This window comes from Brachypodium distachyon, chromosome 2, assembly GCF_000005505.3.
Source record: "Brachypodium distachyon strain Bd21 chromosome 2, Brachypodium_distachyon_v3.0, whole genome shotgun sequence".
In the NCBI taxonomy this organism is placed as follows: Eukaryota; Viridiplantae; Streptophyta; class Magnoliopsida; order Poales; family Poaceae; genus Brachypodium; species Brachypodium distachyon.
The window spans coordinates 664776-683519 of NC_016132.3; the positions used below are offsets into that span (position 1 = coordinate 664776).

At 47.7% G+C, this 18744-nt stretch overlaps 4 protein-coding genes across 7 annotated transcripts; 1 reads left to right on the forward strand and 3 right to left on the reverse strand.

The window, feature by feature from the left end:
• Positions 1-860: 860 nt before the first annotated feature.
• On the forward strand, positions 861-6501 carry LOC104582462. 4 transcript variants are annotated; one of them, XM_014897973.2, is made up of 4 exons: positions 861-1200; positions 1347-1541; positions 2710-5804; positions 5936-6501. In XM_014897973.2, exons 2-4 carry the CDS (start codon positions 1521-1523, stop codon positions 5937-5939), a joined length of 3120 nt encoding a protein of 1039 aa, XP_014753459.1. In that variant the 5' UTR covers positions 861-1200; positions 1347-1520; the 3' UTR covers positions 5940-6501. The 4 variants fall into 4 exon arrangements, with proteins under 4 accessions (XP_014753459.1, XP_010230368.2, XP_024314403.1 ...); XM_010232066.3 differs by having other exon boundaries at positions 2713-5804; XM_024458635.1 differs by having other exon boundaries at positions 2781-5804.
• A 594-nt stretch (positions 6502-7095) lies between these two features.
• On the reverse strand, positions 7096-8481 carry LOC100838889. The gene has a single exon (XM_003566463.4). The coding sequence runs from the start codon at positions 8425-8427 to the stop codon at positions 7291-7293; it is 1137 nt and encodes a 378-aa protein (XP_003566511.1). The 5' UTR covers positions 8428-8481; the 3' UTR covers positions 7096-7290.
• Positions 8482-8499: 18 nt separating this feature from the next.
• Positions 8500-9915, reverse strand: LOC100837553 (aquaporin NIP4-1). Its single transcript, XM_003565198.4, has 2 exons — positions 9546-9915; positions 8500-9401 (listed from the first exon to the last, which is right to left on the reverse strand). Exons 1-2 carry the CDS (start codon positions 9711-9713, stop codon positions 8712-8714), a joined length of 858 nt encoding a protein of 285 aa, XP_003565246.1. The 5' UTR covers positions 9714-9915; the 3' UTR covers positions 8500-8711.
• An 895-nt stretch (positions 9916-10810) lies between these two features.
• On the reverse strand, positions 10811-14390 carry LOC100837860 (U-box domain-containing protein 4). The gene is made up of 2 exons (XM_014899864.2): positions 13983-14390; positions 10811-12027 (listed from the first exon to the last, which is right to left on the reverse strand). Exons 1-2 carry the CDS (start codon positions 14258-14260, stop codon positions 11226-11228), a joined length of 1080 nt encoding a protein of 359 aa, XP_014755350.1. The 5' UTR covers positions 14261-14390; the 3' UTR covers positions 10811-11225.
• Positions 14391-18744: the final 4354 nt, after the last annotated feature.

Sequence of the window (18744 nt, forward strand, 5' to 3'; positions counted from 1 at the left end):
CCGCATACTTCAATCGATCTCTCAGAGGTTGAAATGCTACATTGACAGTAGCGAGTACATACAGTTTACAAACAGTAATGCATCCAGAGCACATGCTTTGAATCTCGCTGACGACGGATTGAAGCAAGTGCAATTTGAGTTCTCATTGGTGCTTGTACGGTTAGGTAAAACGGATTTAGCCGCATATTATGATCGATCTCTCACACATGCTGCTGCAAACGAAGGCCTAATTCCAGCTCGCTGACGAGAGCTGGTGCCGATGCACGCCGTTGTACATGCTGGTCCTTGGATCATGATCATGTTTCGTCGGAGTTTCAAAGTCCTGGACTGAGTGGGCCTGTAGTAGGGTTGGGCCGTGGGCTGAGTCCAGGGCATGATCATGTTTCGTCCAAAACGTGAGGCGTTTTCGCGCTTGAATTTGGAGCCGCTTCCCCCCCAGGTGTCAAGCCAATTCCAGTATGAATTTCTAAGGTTAAGTTTTTCGGTTCAAGCTCAAATTTTCACTGTAAAATTTAGTCTTCAATATTTTGTTAACAGCTACAACATCACAACCAGCTTTTAAATCAAAATCGTTGTTGAAAAGCTTAAATTTGGTTCTGGCACTCAAAAAACGCCTGGTATATATATTTGACATAACCAACTTTGGAGAAAGGGACACTGCCGGATTCCCAAAACAAACATCTTCATGCATCTACTACTTTAGACAAAGGAGGATGAATTACCAAATATTGCCTGGCATGGTTATCTCTGGCGGGCTGGCGGCACAAACTACCACGAAAATCTGTATGTTTGTAGCAGGAATCATCTTCTTTAGGAAAAGCAAAAAAGCAGAGCAGAGCAGAGGTGTATTACTTCAAGCTTTGGCAAAGACAAAAGGAAAAGGAGGCAGCGAGAAGCAAAGGGCTCTACAGCAAGTATGGTGGAGACAGCAAGCAAGGGACCATATACATTCTTCAGCTAGAGAGAGGAAGCAAATGGCGGTGGTCTGCCGGACAATGTGCTGAGTGCAGCTTCAGAGGGCAAACCATATACTCCTGCACATCTCGTATTGCTGTGCTCTGCACGCCAATTTACTGAGGTGTACGTACAGCTTCGCAGAGCAAACCAAATACTCCTACACATCTCGATCGCATCTCTGCTCTGATTTGGAGGTGGTGCCAAATTTTCTCGAGCTGCTCTTCTTGTCTGCTGTTTGTTGAGGTATGTACGTAGGATTAGGAACAGTAGCATTTGCTAGCTTCCTTTCTTCCGCCGCTAACTATTCTGCTAAAAAACGTCTGCGTGCAGTTATGCAATAGTAGTATAGCACACATGTTCGTAACATGCTGTGGTTGTTGTTGTTGCAGGTGGCCGGCGAGAAATCTTGGACTGATATGGGTTAGATTCATCGAATTTACTGCTGCTCTGTTTCTCTCTTGGTCTTTCGTCGGAGGAATATATTCATAAGGAGCCCTCGTCCATCAGTTGGAGATTGATTACAGTTCCTGGTTTTCTCTTGGTCTTCGGCAGAGGAGTTCACCATGAGTCGTCCCTTTCAGTGGGTAATACTCTTGTGCATTTTACGTTCACATGCATGGTTTTCTTGTAGCTAGGAGTAAAGCCTACGAGTTCAATTATCTGCAACACTGCGTCTAGTAATGCGAAAAAGGGTATCTCAGCAAACTCACTTCATTCATTACCATGTTTCAAATGGGTCTCCTCTTCAAAATGCAGTGCGAACACAATTAGAAACAGAAAAACCAGTTCATTTCTTATAACAGATCCAAGTAGCTCCCATGAATCTAGCTCACCATCAAATACGAACTGTTAGTTGGTGCAACAAAACTGAACTCGTATCATGAACATAAGCTGACACTGTATATTGGGAGGGCGAGAAGTGGCGGATGATTTCCGACCACCCTTTTTTGGCAGTTAGAACAGGTTTTCAATTCTCTGTATTTTTGTCGACATCTTCACATTTATTTTTCCGAACTTTCTGTTTTCTCAACTTTTGATTGTCCTTCAACTTTTCAATTTCTAACTTCTATTTTTGGTTTTCTGGACTTTTTAAATTTCTAACTTTTATTTTACAACCTTTTGGTTTTCTCAGCTTCAGAATTTCATGAACTTTTCATTTTTCAGAAGAGTTTTCGCAAAAATAAAAAGGAAAATTAACACAGATCACACAAACACAAAATAAAAGAGACCGGCGAAAGGGGAGGAGCCTCGGCGGCAGCGTGCTAAGGAGCATGACTGGAGGGGCCACAGCGGGAGGAGCCACGACCACAGCCGGGGAAGAGCGGCATCGGCTCGCGGAGAGGAGCCTGAGCCTGACATGCCACGTCGGAGGAGGAGAGATTCCAGCGCGCCGGGGGAACTCAGGTCGGCGCGCAGCTCGGAGCCTGAGGCGACGGCACGTGGGCTGTGCTCCTGTGTAGAATTCTCGGGAGAGATACGGAGGAATGGGAAGAGATGAGGCAGGTAGGCCCCGTGTTCGTCCGCTCTGTGCGGAGCATCGCGAGAGAGGTTTCTCGTTGTATATACGGAAGAAAATAATTGAAACTCCCCATAAACTACTCTGCCGTCGGCCTGGCCGCAAGCAGTTGATGTGATTCAAACGAGTGTTCGGATACTAATTCGCTTGGTTAGAGATGCACTGTTGGTATATGCTAACAAATCAGTGCTGCGGCTAGCAAAGGCAAACTAACTTATTTACGTGTTTTGCTTCAGAAGTTCCACTCCACTTATGTTGATACCGCCAGAGAGGAGGTATTGAAATATATTTCACTTTTGGGCAACAGAAAGGTTTTCTATTTTGATGGTTGGAATGGATTTGGAGCGTCAGCCGTACTCAGATCCGTAGCTGAAGTGCTTCCATCTAGGAGAACCACTCCAGGACTATGCTTTGACAGGGTAATTTTTATAGATTGCTCAAAGTGGAAAAATAGAAGAGCACTTCAGAGGGCAATCGCAGAGGAACTGAAACTTGACAGCTCAGTAATGGCCAGTCTGGATAAGCAAGATGAAGAGGATGATTTTCATGGAGTTGATGAAAGCTCGAGGAATGAGATAGACAGTGTTGGAGAAGTGATCGCTCGAACCTTGAGTAGCACCCAACTCATGACCATTTTTCTTAATGGAAGTGATGCTGAGATTGATTTAGGTTCCTTTGGTATTCCTCCATTTGCAAAATTTGGCAAGAATACGATGATATGGACTTTCAAAAGAAGGTGCCTGACCATGAATAAGCCTCGAGAGGATCTAGAGAAGTTAAGATACACCCAATATTTCTTTTACTTTTTTCCTCAAATCAAACAATTAACAAGTTGGTGGTTTGAAGCTATAATACTTGAAGAGGCTGTCACCATTGTTGCTCACAATCCGTGTCTGTTGGACGTCAACCCCACTATTGTTGCAGATTGTTTTCTCTATGAGTTATTCCTGCTTTATAATTTCCACAGTGCTACTAAATCTGATTGGGTTGCTCATGCTTCCAACTATTGGATGTGTGATGGGATCATACAAAGGGATAGACCAACGGATATTACTAATGCATTGCACCGGGAGATAAATTGGGAATGTGATCCTTCTTTGCTTGATGATGTACTAAAGAAGTTCATGAAATATTTGAAGCATCCTTTTCTGGCAATTAAAGATGATGATGTGTATGAAGAAGGCCCATATTGTTGGATTTCAGTCACATCGAGGAATACAGAAGTACATGGAATGCAAACTATACCAGAAACGTCATCATCTTTCTTCTTGGCATTTGAAAGATCCAATCCCCCACAGACTTTACCAAATGAATTATTTAAACATTCCAGTCAACTTGGTGTGCTAGTTCTCTGTTGTTGCGCCTTCAACTTCACATCACCTCCTTTCATGAAGTGTCATAGGCTAAGATTCCTCGGACTGGACCACTGCAGTGATGACAAAACAATCACAGGAGAGGATCATACAGGGTGGTTATGTTTGTGTAGCTTGTGGGTGCTTGACCTACGTTACACAAGCTGGAATGAAATCTTATCTGAAGAAAAGTTAGATCTCATGACTAATATGAGAGAGCTAAATATCGAAGGAATCAGGTGTTGGCAGTACACAGCTGTATTACAGGGGCGGCTACCTAACCTTCAGAGGCTAAGAATAACCAAACCGACATGTCACTGTGAGACATCAAAGGATGTTGGTAACTCCTTTATGGATAAGACAATTATGGAAATACTTGATTTATCAGGCAACAGTGAGATGGAAATTCTTCCAATAAGCTTATCAACGGCGGGTAACCTTCAAATACTTGTGCTTGATGGTTGTGATGGTCTGAAAAATGTAGCTGGCCCTAGTCAGGTTCCTCCCTCCCTCAAGTCCTTTAGCTTTGATGGTTATGGACCAGCTTCTCAATGGACACAAACTGCTGAGCTACCTCCGAAACAATTCCGTCCATCTAGCAGAACGGATAATAAGGAAATTCGAATTTCCAAGATATCCTTAGAGGGCTGCACACAGTTGGAGAATCTGTTCCTCCGTGGGCTACCGAACCTAGCAGAACTGGACCTGTCTGGAACCGCAATCAAGATACTTGACTTCAATACTATGGTGGTGGAAGTCCCAAGGCTCAAGCGGCTATTTCTAATAGGATGCAAGCATCTTCGTGCAATCATTTGGTCGGACGAGAGAAAACCCGATCTAGAGTTGATATGCATAGACACGCGTCCTGCAACCATGTGTCAACGACCATCCATTGACAAGAATAAATCATTCCGGTTGCAAGTGCATGCTGTTATTGTGGATGCGAGGATTACTCGCTCTTTGCGGAATCTTTACAGCCGTACGGAAGTTTATTTGAATATCCACATCACCTCGTCACCTATGTATGATGGAGACATTGTATCTGAAGCAATCAACAAGGATAAAATCGACAACAGTAATCAAGAGAGCTTGCAACAGCTTATTCCAGCCGGCCGGTACAGAGATGTCCTTGGCATGGTCGGCGTTGCGCCGATGCAAGCCTTCCCACAGCCTCCGACTAGAGAGTTGGATCAACATCTAGAGATTGCTGAAGGGAGCTGCTACGTGGAAAGCGAAGTAGACAAATCACTAGGTGAATTGATGCGGTATTATATCGAATCCCTGCATGTGCACGACGTCTCAGTACGTGCCATTATGTCTCAAGCATATATGTGGTGGGGCCAACTTAGGCGGTGCTGTATGGAGAGGTGCAGCAAGTTGGATGCCATTTTCTCTTCCAAGTCGTATGAATTTGATAAACTGGAGACCTTCTGGGCGTCGGATCTTCTAATGGCCCGCTCGATTTGGAGTAAAGGGTTATCACGCCTTTCTTACGATTCGGAGCCTTCCTTCCAATGTTTACAGCATCTACACCTGCGCTCCTGCCCCAGGCTGCAGTCCGTGCTCCCGGTGTGGGTCTCCTCCTTCCCCAGCTTGGAGACCCTCCATATCATCCACTGCGGCGACCTCAGCCACATCTTCATACTGGCTTCCGTCGGCGTAACCACCAACGGCGTACCATTTCCGAAGCTGGCCACCGTCAACCTGCACGACCTCCCGAAGCTGCAGAAGATATGCGAGTCATTCAACATGGTGGCGCCCGCGCTGGAGAGCATCAAGATCAGGGGATGCTGGAGCCTGCGCCGGCTGCCATCCGTGGTGTCCCGTGGCCAAGGCATACTGAAGAAGCCGACCGTCGAGATCGAGAAGGACGTGTGGGATGCTCTGGAGTGGGACGCCGGCCACCGGCCTGACCACTTCGAGGCGCCGGTCCACTCGCGCTTCTACAAGAAGAATATGCCCAGGGGCTCCGTCCTCAGGTACTATATTTGCATATTACGGAATCCATCTTCGTTTCATTTAGCCATTACTACTGAGCGCATTCAGTTATTCACCATTTTTTTTAAAGAGTTACTCACCATTTGGTTTCACCGTCTCTCACATTGCTCAGGTGATCAACTCGGTGCCGCTGTGTTTCTTCCGTCGCTTGTGTGCTTGCTTGGGCAGCTAAGCTGATCTTGGTTGCTGGCTTAGCTGCTGAAACATGGAAGAACGATATTCAGGGGGGGTATTGGCCGTCCATCCATCGATCGCCTCTCCCTGTTGTTGTGTGTTGTTGTGTGTTGTTTTGTTGCCTTAGGTGTGAGCTTATGGTGGCTCTCACCATCGTGGATTGCAAATAAGAAGCAGTCTGGTATGTGGCTGCGTGCATAGACCTGGCTGATGTGCTGCGTGGCTTGCGATTGAAGCGGCTTGCTGTGGATTCCTGCGTGCATCCACCTGGCTGAATTTGTGTGTGGCTTGATGTGTTTGGGCTTGTAATTGAGCAGCACCATGTGTATGCCTGCGTGCATCTACATTTACATTTGAGAGTGTGTTGTATCTGAACAAAGAAACAGCTGAGATGGTTGTGTGTGCTTGCCTGCATGCATCAACCTAGCTGCTTGTGTGATTTGTTTGTCATGCTTTTGAAATAAAAAAAAAGGCAGCAGCTATGTGTGCCAGTTGCTGCAAATACCTGGATGTTTGTGCATGATTCACCTATTTGTGGACTTTGTGAATCATTCACCTATTTGTGGACTTTCTTTACTTTCTGAATTTTTTATTATATGTAACATATATATACAGAAGCGTATCCCCGCATCTATGTTTTTCAAAAATTTACGTATCGCGTTTACATATCAACCTATCTGTGCTTCCTAGCCGGCAAATAGTACTGATATTTTTAATTTCCTGCGTTTTGACATAGTGATTGGTACATTGACAGTAGTCATCCAACACATGTTTAAATCTTGCTAGCAGTGAATCAAATAAGCCTAACTTCAGAGAACCTTCCGATCACAAGATGCTATTAATTTAACCGACAACAATACACCATGCGAAGTGCCTCCAAATGGAACTAGCACAGTTTATCAACATGGAAGCAATTTGCTGGCAAGATCAAATTAATCATAATTTTGCTAAATCATCTTTGTTTAAAAACACTTGATCGCAAGGATTATTCAATCCCATGCACAAGAATGGAGCTCTGCGCCTCTGCTCAGTCAATCAAGCATAGATGCATGCAGCAAAGGGAAATAAAATGGACAAAATTGAACAGGCATAACAAGATTCGGATGTGAAAACATTGCTTTTACTCATTCATTGAACTGATACTGATACATATATGAAATGCCAACAAAAGGAGCTACAGTTTAGCAACATGGCGACAATTTGCTAGAGCACAGAGCTCATGACTGCTACACACTACCAAAACTTCCAGAGACCAGCATCAGAACTACCAAAGGTAACAAACATTATAAGCGCTTACACGTCATGCTGCATACGGCGTAGCAAGTCGAGGATGGGACCAGAAGACTCGGCCTCGGCAGCCAGCTCTTTAACCATCTCCTCAGCCGCCCTCAACTCGTCCCGCACCTCCGCATTCAACACAAGGTGGGAGAAATGCTGGTCCAACACCAGCCCCATCGCCCTGGCCATCGCCCCAAACGACGGCACACTTTCACACTGATCCAAACCCAGCATTCCTGCTGCCTCTGGACAAGCCTGGGCCTCCGGGAACCTCCGGTACTTCCCTATCCACTTGGCGAGGTACCTCATCAGTCCGGCCACCTCCACGCCGTCAAGCTCGGCCACAGCCGCGGCAAGAACCACAGACTCCACGCAGTCCACATTCCTGGACGCAAACAGGTAGTGCAGGCACACCTCAGGGGAGGTGAACCCGTCGTGCCCCATCATGAGCAGCATCGCGGCACGCCTCGCGGTGGGCTTCGCCTTCTTCCCCGCACCCTTATCCACGCACTTGTTAACGGCGAGCACGGCGGCGTCCTTCCACCGGCCCTTGACGCCCACCATGGCGTCGTAGGCCTCGTCGGAGGCCGGCGAGAGGAAGCAGCGGAGCGCGGCGAGGAGCTCGGAGGAGCGGAGGTCGGCGGCCTGGCGGAGGACGGCGCAGACGAGGTCGGGGCGGCCGGCGTCGGAGAGCGCCGCCAGGAGGCCCGGCGGCGGGTGCGGGAGGGCGCGGGCGTCGGCGAGCGCGAGCAGCACGTCGTGCTCCGCGAGGCCCGCCGCCGCGGAGGCGACGAGCGGCGCGAGCGTGGCGGGGAAGTAGGGCGCGGCGGCGCGGATGGCTTCCTGGAGCGCCGCGGCCGCGGGGCGCGGGAGGGAGAGGGATTCCGAGAGCGTGGCGAGGAAGGAGGTGACTAGGGTGCGGAATCTCTGGACGGAGAGGGGCGCGCCTAAGAGGGAGGCCGCCAGGAAGGAGGCGGCGGTGGCGAGGGTCGGGTCCGCGGGGGCGAGAGACCACGTCTCGGGTAGGATCGGGGCGGGCAGCGCCGAGAACTTCGCAGACGGAGGCGGCGCCCCGGGGGTGAGCACGAGCGGGTGGCCCTTGGCGGCGACGGATTCCGGCGTGGGGTTGGTGATTGCTGCAAGGAGCGTCATGACGCCGCCGCAGAGAAGACGGACAGAGGAAGGAGAAAGTGGGGTTAGGGTTCTACGAGCAGATGCAGCTTCTGGGTTTAATTCTCTTCGTCCACATGGGCCGTAAATTCCTTAACGGGCCATACTTCGGTCCAGTTCACTTCCAAACTGCTATAAATAAAAATAAAAACAAAGACATCGCCGAACGTCGATGCTGTTAAAAAAAAAAACTTCGTCCACGATTCTTCCTCTCTTTTTTTTTGCAGGGGATTCTTCCTCTTCTTCTTCCCAAACGACGGCGATCTCTAGTTCGATCCGGACCTCGCCGCAGCACCGCCTCTTCCGCCTCGGCACAAAAACTCGACGAGCTCATCCGCCTGGCGCACAGCCTTGTTGCAGAGCGCGCCGAGGAGCATGCCGGAGACGGGGGCGACGAGGTAGATCCACACGGACTCGTACCTCCCCATCACGATCGCCGGGCCCAAGCTCCTCACCGGGTTCATCGACCCGCCGGAAACCGGCCCGATCACGAGCCCCAGCGTCCCCACCGCCGCCCCAATCGCCACTCCCCCGACCACCTTCCTCTGCGCCCTCGCCGCCGTCGCAATCACGATCATCAGCACGGCCGACCCCAGGAACTCGAACACGAACGGCAGCCTTCTCCCCTGCCCGGCCATGGGGACGGTGCCGTAGAAGTCGCCGTGGCGGGGCCGCATGAGGGCGTTGACGGCGAGGCAGGCGAGCACGGAGGCGGCGAGCTGCACCATGACGTATAGCGGGAGCTTGCGCCAGGGGAAGTAGCGGAAGGCGGCGAAGGTGAGCGTGACGGCCGGGTTGAGGTGGGCCGGGCCGATCCAGCCCAGGACGAGCGCCACCGTGAGCGCCACGACGAGGCACACCATGGGGAAGCTCAGGGAGTGGTGCGTCCCTTGGAGCAGCGCCGCCGTGCACGACCAGAAGATCACCACGAACGTCGCCACCCCCTCCATCACCAGCTGCTCGCATTGCTCGTCCCGTTCCGTTCATCCCGTTTGATGGTTGATTCACGTTCGAGATCAGACAAGGGAATTGGTTTAACTGATTGTTCAGTTGACAGTGTCGGATTGGGGTAAAATTGAGCTGATATAGTGTAAATGTACCTCTTTTATGAGGCGGCCAATGGCGAGGCGCTTGGAGCCGTGGTCTGCGGCGGCGTCGCGGCGAGCCTGCTGCTCCAGATCATGCCCATTCGCCGCCACAGCGGCACGATCGTCGCCACCGACGCCGACGAGGATATCCTTCCTTACAAGGTCCACTGTCGTCGGCATTCCAGTGGACGTACTGGATCAGGATTCAGGAGCACGCTAGCTTTCTTCAGTTATAATCGTCTTAGTACCCACCAATGGCGACAGGCCGGATTCAGGGCGCACACACTCTTGGCGTGTCAGAAACTGAAGAACTGCTGTTGTTCTGCCGCCTGCTGGTAACCCAAGTGTGGCAGTGGTAGTGGATCAAACTCAACTGAATCAACCGTCGGGACTTCTGCACTCGCTTTGTGTGCTCTGTTCTCCCCTGAGGATCTTTGTTCTAACACTGACTTCTCAACATGTTGCTGTCAATTCTTTTTTTTGTTGACCATCCCAAGCACTCGTCTTTCTGAAGCGCTGTGCGTGTCTCATTTGCTGTCGGACACTGGCATATTATTCCCCATCCACAAAAATGGCGGCGGGCAAAAATTTACTAATGCGGTTGCTAAGCAAAAGCCAAGGGAGATCAGATGCGAAAACGAGCGTTGCAGGAGCTCCAAAGCCGACACGCAAAATTCCTCCTTTTGTAAAAAAATTAATAAAGCAAAGACCAGCAACGTTTGATCCAAGCAACGGATAAGGTTGAAACGGAAAGGAAAAGCTTACGTACATGATAATCAGGCCATGATGAGGGAGGGGCATCTCCTCTTTGAGACGCAAAGAAAGCAGACATAATCAGCAACCTTTAATTCCTACGGTCAAGCCGGTCATGATCACACATTCTAAACCCGGCCAGCCAATAAGACACAAAAGTTTTTTTTCCTGAGAGAATACAAAATTGAAGATCGGTTGACTATTATGTATTATCAGACGTGACTTTTTTAGATGTAAGGAAAGAGATTTGTTAGCTGATGGATGAAGAAGTTTCACAATGTTCCGCAAGGTTGAAAAACAGGGATGTATCTTGGTTGCAGTTGCAGCCTGATCAGATGCAGAAAATGGGAGATTATTAAGCTTTCATGCATGGACAAATAAGATGAGGTTGATTGCTGAATTGCAGAGAAGTTTAAGCTAAAGACAAGCAGACCGTAACAGAGCCCACAAAACCAGACTAATAGCATGTCTAGTCAGAAACGACGGTTCCAAAGGAAGACATTTTAGTCGGTAAACATCCAATGTGTGGTCAAGAATTATGTACTCGGCAAATAAACCAACAGACCAAGATGGACTAGGAGCCTAGGTTTTTCAGACATGAAGAATGGGATCTTTTGCTTTATATCATGTACAATCCATTCCTCACAGAAAATGTCTTTCTTTTTTCTCTTTCCTTTTTTTTTACACTTTTGCTTTTGATACATGCAAACACATGGGAATGGGAAATGCGAATGCGAAGAAAATCTGTCCCTTTTTCTTTCAGAACAACACACAAGATTGAAATGGAAAAGGGACTATGTCAAGAGCTTAAGTATATGAGCGCTTACACCAGTCACTCGGTCTTGTCGAGGCCTGGACCGGCATCTCCAGCAAATCTCGTTATTTCCATCCACTATTTCTACTCCCATTGCAAAACAGGGTGGTCACCTCGAAGCAACTTCACGCGAAAGAGGCCCGGCGCTGCAAATGCCTCAAGCTCTGCTCCATGCTCACCTTCACCATCTCAGCAAGCATCTTCTTCGCTTTCCCGCCACGGTCTTCCCCGTCTATTTGAGAAGCAATGTTGCTAACAATGTTTTCCAGCGTGTCTGGCTGCAGCTTCGATCTTGAATATGGCGAGTTCCGCAGCAAGTCGAGAAGAACATGAGCCTTCACTCTAGACTTGGGTGTGCCATGGGCTGTGAGCTCAAGAAGACCAGGGATTGCCCCTTCATTCAGAATAGCATCTCTATATTTACTGCGATCGCTCTCGCACATTGTTAGGAGCGCTCCCACGGCATGCTCCCTACCTTGAAGGGAGCCTTCCTCGAGTACCTCCACAATGGTGAGCACTCCACCTTCTTCAGAAGTTAGGGCCACTCGACCTTGATCAAAGGCAAGCAATGACTCCAAAAGGGCACAGCACTTGTCAGCTGTCTTGGAAGATCTCTTGCCACCCTTCAGTAACTCTATTAAAGAGGGAATAGGCTGGACGGAAAGGATAGTCTGAAGGTTATCTGCAAGCGTGGAGAGGTTGTAAAGAGCCATCACGGCATCATTCTTGGCCTGTGGGTTTCCTTCTTTCAAGACCTTTACAAGAAGAGGGATTGCTCCAGAAGCACTTATGATAGGTTTGTTTGTAGACGAGGCTGAGAGCGTAAGGAGAGCAGCAGTCGCATACTCCTGTAAGTTTAGGTCACTTGGCTGCAAATAACCAAGGAGCGGCTCAAGCGCACCTGCATCCAGGATCTTGATCTTATTCCTGCACAGATAAAACAATACATGTTTAGGAATCATGTGCATTTCAGATAAACATAGCTGACGAAAATTACCAAGTCACAAAGCACATTTCAGATGATAAATATAAAGAGAGAACATCTGCACAGAAAATGATATGCTGATATTTCTTCTCAACGAAGAGCAGATTGCTCTCATGCGACATATGCCATTACTTGAAGAACAATACTTCAGCCATAGATAAATTATTTATGACAGAGAAAACCTGTGAGCAACTGAGCAAGTACAAGGTCCACACAGAGTGGCTAAGTAGTACCAGACTACAGTCAGGCCAGCAAACAGTTGAGGACAGTTACTGCAGAGATCTAAATTGAAGTCTCTGCAACTACTATGATAGTGTCCAAGAGCACTGATAGATGGAAGTATGAATTTTAGACCAAGAGGACACCATTGCAACATTTTATACAGCTTTGAATGTTCCAATTTAAATATAATTCCATGCTCAGTAAAGAGTGCCATAATTGTGAGATACGGGCAGCTGCTACACAATCAAAAACACCCGATATAGGCCTTAGATAGAATTTAATGTCTTTAAATTCTATCCATCCCCTGATAGTGCGCAGATAACACCATGGCGTCTAAATGGGATGAACTAGATCTGATCTCTCAAGACTCGAGACAAGAACTTGATTCTGCAATTGTTGTTGATCCAACTAACACCAGTGGCAGTTAAAGAAGCCATCAGATATTCAGATTCTTGACAAGGAAATAAAGAATTCCCTGAAATAACAGTGGTGATGCATTTTCCACTTATTTGTCCTTGCTTTGCTTAGTAAGTTCACGAAACTACAAGGGAAAGTTCTGAATTCTGGTGCATGTCACCATACTTGTCTCACTTGACATCTATCCGCAGGCTGGTAGGCCTACCAACAACCATGAGGTCAACATGGCTGGATATATCTCAAAACAAATTGGCTCACGGCATGGGAGCAAAATTCCTTAAAGGAAATGGGAGGCTAACTGTATCTTGACCACAGCAGTTGAAGAAAAGGAAGAAATATTAGGCAGCCAAAGAAACGTCCAGAAAGAAGACACTTCTTCATGTTCCCTGGTGTTAGATTTTTCTTAGAAACAGCCAACCAGGATACGGTGGTTGGCAGACTTAGGTCAGCATCCAAATCAGGCCAACTGTTTCTTCCAACATCTAAACCCCGGTTTCTTAGCTTTCCCCTTGCTACCATTTCCTATTCCTAGAAACCTATACCACACTCTAGGGGTCTCAGATTAGTTGAAGGGTCACTGGAACGAAATCTCTTTGCTACCAGCAAATACTATGCTCGCTGCGCGTGCAAAGGAGTAAAGATGATGCCTAGATGCGTAATTATCCAAGCCGAGATTTTTTTTAGCATATATGCATGATAATTGAGGAGATAACTCCAGTTCGCATCATGGTAAGAACAATCGCACGCCACAATAATTCAGATTTTTTACAGAATATGGAGGAAGAACTTAACTTTACCCCAACAACCACAACTCTGCAGTCCTTGGAGTTCAGAGTAGGACAAGATCACAGGAGAAGTGGTGATTTGGAATTTTCTTGGTTTAAGCCGCCATGATTAAACAATTGGAGCGGCTTGTACGACCGAATTCGATTCAATAGCTGGTAATTAAATACGGCAACTAAACGATGAAATCTAAGATTTTTTTTCCTGAGATTCTGCACGCCACTTGCAGCGAAGCGAACGGGGAGGAGATTACCCGAGTTCGTGGAGAAAAACGATCAAAATTACGAGAATTCACCAAGGGATTTGGGAAAGAGAAGCAAATATTACTGTACGGAGTACCAATTAACCTATCGAAATCTGAAGTATATGCCACGCCAATTGCCATCAAATCGTACTAGGATAGATAGGAACTAGGAAGCACAGAGTGAGGCAGAAATCAGGCAAGGAAGGGGTGGAGGTTGGGTTGCGGACGGACCTCTCGTCCCTGACGGCGAGGTTAAGCAGCGCGAGGAGCGCGGCCTCCCCGGCGGCCCCGGAGCTGCGGAGCATGGCGACGAGCGGCTCGATGGCGGGGGCGAGCTTGCGGCGGTGCCTGGCGGAGGCCCTGGTGAGGCGCCGCACCTCGCGCGCCGCGTCCACCTCCCCCGCCCGCACCCGCTCCACCAGCGCCCGCAGCGCCGCCGCCTCCGACGGCCGCTCCGCCGCCGCCAACGACTGCTGGTCTCCCGACGGGCCCGCCTCCGGCAACTCCATCGGCAAGCGGGGTTTGGGGTAGCTGGTTGGTTGGTTCCTCTGCCTCTGCTGCTGCTTGGCTCCGTCTGGCTCCCGGGTCCCTGTCTCCTTGCTTCCTCGCTCGCTCGCTGGGCGAGGAGGGGTGGGTCAGTCCATGGCCCGGTACTTATCAGAGGAGCGGAGCGGAGCACGGGGGGCGATGGCGACGGGGGACGGGGGCGTCACGGCGACGGCGACGACGGCCGTTAGTGGCAGCTTCCTCCGTTCCGTTCCGTTGGGGGATTCCGTCACTCGATTTTCGTTTCTCTTTCATTTTCTTGTGCTTCGTGTCTAGTGTCGGCTGTGGAAGTGTGGAGTCTTTGCTGGACAGGAGGGTCTGCCACGGCCACATATGCGACCAGGGCCAGAGAAGAAATTTGTAGCACTCCATCGTCAGCGCCACGTCAAGCTTACCGTGGTTTCTTCGGAGACGGACCCCCTAATTTTTCGGCGACTTCACAGTCACTGACATGTGGATCCGCTCCCACCTGTCAGTGACCATAAAGTCTTTAAGTCAGAGGATCCAAGTCCGGTTTCTTCCGTGTTTCGCACTGAGAGCATTTCTAACATATTGGTCTAGTTAGTTGGAGACAGGTTCTACCGGAGGATTAGGCGAGTCAACCACGTTTCTGACATGTGGGCCCTCGCTAAGTTCCGGCACTTGGCAGGAAATTAATTAGCCGAGCAGAGAAGAGTTTTCCGATGGAAACGTACGCGACGATCGACGTGTACACGCGCGTTGGACTGCATCAAATATACACGTACGCGGTTCACAGCCGACCAGGCAGTGCAAGTGCAGATTAACCCGTCAGCTCGGAGTTGGTACGTGCATGTTGTGCAGATTCGATATCTCAGATACTCTGTATTTCCTTTCAGATCGATATCCAAGCGATCAGCCGTCAGACAAGGCCTGCGTGATGATGCTGACGGTGGACTCAACCAGATGGCTTGCCATCAGACAAGGCCTGCATATGATACTGTACATATATATATATATATCTAGCTAGACGCTAGTTAGCTAGTCGCAAGCCGGCTGCAGGCTAAACCAAATCAATCATGTAGGGCAGCAGAGCAGAGCATGCCAAGACTGCTCTCTCCTCCTCCTCTAAAAAAAGGGACCTGGGACTGACGATGCTATTAATTGATTGATTATCACTGATAGCTAGCTGTTGCATGCCGATGTCGTTTTCTTAATCAAAACTCTTTTTTTTCTTTGAGAAAACAAAATGAGGACCTTCAAGAGACCGAGCCGTCGACAGATCATCTTGAGATTGACGAAGTCACCACAGCTTTGACGGGTACGTCATTCCCACTAAAAACATGACGCCGGTTAAACATTGTTAATAAATTCAGGAAAAAACAAGCACACATGTCAAGTCTGTAACTTGAACGTGGGTGCGCTGGTTCCACCAACCACATTCGCTTCTTAGCCAAAACTCTAGTGCAGCACTCTTCTCTTTCCATCCAACGGATCGATCGATCTGCTGAACAAACGTCGTCTAAACCATAAGCTAAAGCAGAGCATGAATGGATGGACGCATCGAACTAATTGATTAGTCAATAAGCAAGAACCATTAATCTTGCATCGATGGATCGTGCTACAGTACAGTGCAAGTTAAGCCAGGCCAGCACGTAACACCTAAGCTGCATCCATGCATGATTATTCAGGGCGTGCGGTGCAAGCGTACTCTCTGCTTGTGCTCTCAAGTCTCAACAGCAACTCTACTACAGATCGACTATGCATCATGCATGCAGCTAGAGACAGACTGACAGAGTAACGTACGGCAAGCTTGCATGTGATTCAATTCCATCTTTTGCGTGCTACAGATCGAAAATTGACCGTTGCTACTTCCGGTTCAGAATATCAGGGGAATAGTTAACACAGCTCCTAGTAACCCCATCGATTCCTCTAAAAAAAAAGTAACCCCATCGATAGATCTCTGTCGATCACCAGCTTCAAGTACCGGCGCAGCATCTTGCAAATTAACAAAATACCCATGCACTAGCTAGTACTTTAATTCATTTCATTTTTTGCGATCGAAAGTAGGAGTACCTCGTAATAGTTTGGTTTTAGAACAAAAAGAAGATCTTGGATGGCATGGTACGCGCGCACGCCGATGGATTTCTAATTAAGGTTGTTGGCGCCAGCTAGAAAACAAATTGAGGAGAAACTATGTAGCTGGCCCCACCTGTCCATCATCAGTCGCTAATCAAAAAGGTTTAATCAATCATACCACTCCTTAAGCTAGCTAGCTATAGCAATGGATCGAGATAGTATCTTAATTAACTGATTGAAAGTCGTACTGATCGATCGATCAGTGTACTGTCCGTGCATCATGTCACAAGTTGCATGTGAGTTCTCGTTTTGTCGGTCGATCCAGGCGTCATATATAGATATTTTGCCACTTCACACGCATGCACCATATGCACCACTCGATCGAGTTTAATTAGTTTCTAGCAAGATGGAAACCGACCGATACGATGTCGACGTTTATACATGCCACATGCCACGTGTGTGTGTGCGCCAAACTTAAACTGGGAATCGCTCAAACGACTGTATCGATCTCGCACGTTAATTAGATCGACCGCCAACGTACACACGTGTGCGATCGTGTCTGCGTGTACGTGGACGACGCATGTGACATGCCCACATGTTCCACGAGCGAATCAACAAAGATTAGCGAGTCATGAACATGAACCCCTGTGCTAGCTGTGCATCAGCGATCTCCCCGACTTTTTGCCTGATGGCATGCATGCATCGCTAGCTACAACTGTTTATTACAGGTTCATTCAAGAAACCTTTAAGGGAACCTTTAATTAGTTCGTTCTCGGCCGGGCTATCCTGCCAAGTTAAATTTCTGGCACGTACAATCATGTTTGTTAATTATTACTATGTAGGAGTACCCTGCGCATATACATATGTTGCCACTTGCCAACAACAAGCTGACAGCTAGCCTGCAAGACGAATTTGCTGATCCTCCGAGGAAGATAAAAATTACAGCTAGCTAATCCCCTCCAAGAAAAGTTGGCTTCTTCGATGCTCAAGTCCCATACGATCGATGAATCGATCGATATATTACAAGAGGAGCTACAAAGTACTTGTGGACTCCGGTATGTTAATTAATGCCAGCACATATGCATGATGCATATATTCTAGATGTACGTATAATTACATTGGTTTATAGATACATAAAAAATGTCGTTCACTTGCTATCAAACTTGTACTTCTTTCGATACATAAAAAATGTCGTTCAATTACTATAAAACTTGTACAGATTTTGTATAAAGTGGACGACATTTTTTATGGACGGGAGGAAGTATAAATCTGCACACATGTATACGTCCGTCCGTACGCAGCAGCGCTTTCCCACTTGCAAACCGGGATCTACTACGGAGTACTATATATATGCAAGTAATTAATTGATGTGTACTGCATAATGCATATATGGGGTCGTCTGAGATCGAAGTCGGAATCTCCTGCAGATTAGTTTATTCCAGCGGGATCAAATACTGATGCCCCGGACTGCTGATCAATTAGTTTAATTCCAAGAGATTTCCTCAGTATCCATACACGTAGCAAATTCATCTGTCAGTAGCACTCCACCAGTAGTATAGTGGAGTGTACTAAATTTTTAGACGGCATGCATCGGCCAGCTAGCTCAGTCCCTGATAGTATTAATTAAGGGCTTTGAAATTAGCAGCTCTCCCCTTGTGAAAGGTGTGGATTTGGCTGTTCGATCGTACGTTACGTAGTTGTATGCGTCGTTGGATCCCGACGCTGTTAATTTAATTAATCTCTCCAATTAACCAAGTCTCGTCGTGTTTGTGCCGCTTTGACAGAAACAGCTATCCTCTCTGTTATAATCTTACGTACGACAAAGTTGGCTAATTAATTAATTAATCATTTGGTTTTACTAATTTATTTACTAGCCAGGAATAAACCAGTGGTACATATCGTTAATCTGTAAGCAAGTCGTCTGTGTTTATTTGCTACGCATTTAAACAAAACGCCAATTGAGACTAGACTAGCTTAGCTAGGAGATTCCGTTTTAAAAAAGAGAGAAATTCAGTGGTCGGACAGCCGGCCTAGTTGGATCAGCTGACATGTAAAATTAATATCTTCCAGCTAGCTATCGGTCGACCACGACGTACAAGCTAGCAGTGTTCTCAAGTTAATTAATTAACGCCCCCATTCCACTACTGATTGTGTATATATCGATCACACGGGTAATTTATATATATAGAACGTACATTGCGTCCTAATTTGACCCCGAGTAAAAATCTAAATCAGCAGTAACCAATAATGACTTTACTATACATCATTGATCTTATTTAGGACGGAGGAAGTTAATATAATGCCGTCGGCGGCGGGCGATCGACCATGCTTGCGTCGTTGTTAACGCGGCCAGCCGGAGTCCGTCACCGTGCAGAGAAAATGTAACGGCACGGCACGGAACGATAACGGG

Excerpts from the sequence above, each read along its gene's own strand:
- LOC104582462 (XM_014897973.2), top strand. The coding sequence starts at position 1,521 with ATGAGTCGTCCCTTTCAGTGG. Across the intron at positions 1,542-2,709 it reads TGAGTCGTCCCTTTCAGTGG|AAGTTCCACTCCACTTATGT; the intron begins GTAATACTCTTG and ends GTTTTGCTTCAG.
- LOC100838889 (XM_003566463.4), bottom strand. The coding sequence starts at position 8,427 with ATGACGCTCCTTGCAGCAATCACCAACCCCACGCCGGAATCCGTCGCC.
- LOC100837553 (XM_003565198.4), bottom strand. The coding sequence starts at position 9,713 with ATGCCGACGACAGTGGACCTTGTAAGGAAGGATATCCTCGTCGGCGTC. Across the intron at positions 9,402-9,545 it reads TTGGCCGCCTCATAAAAGAG|CTGGTGATGGAGGGGGTGGC; the intron begins GTACATTTACAC and ends CAATGCGAGCAG.
- LOC100837860 (XM_014899864.2), bottom strand. The coding sequence starts at position 14,260 with ATGGAGTTGCCGGAGGCGGGCCCGTCGGGAGACCAGCAGTCGTTGGCG. Across the intron at positions 12,028-13,982 it reads CTCGCCGTCAGGGACGAGAG|GAATAAGATCAAGATCCTGG; the intron begins GTCCGTCCGCAA and ends TTATCTGTGCAG.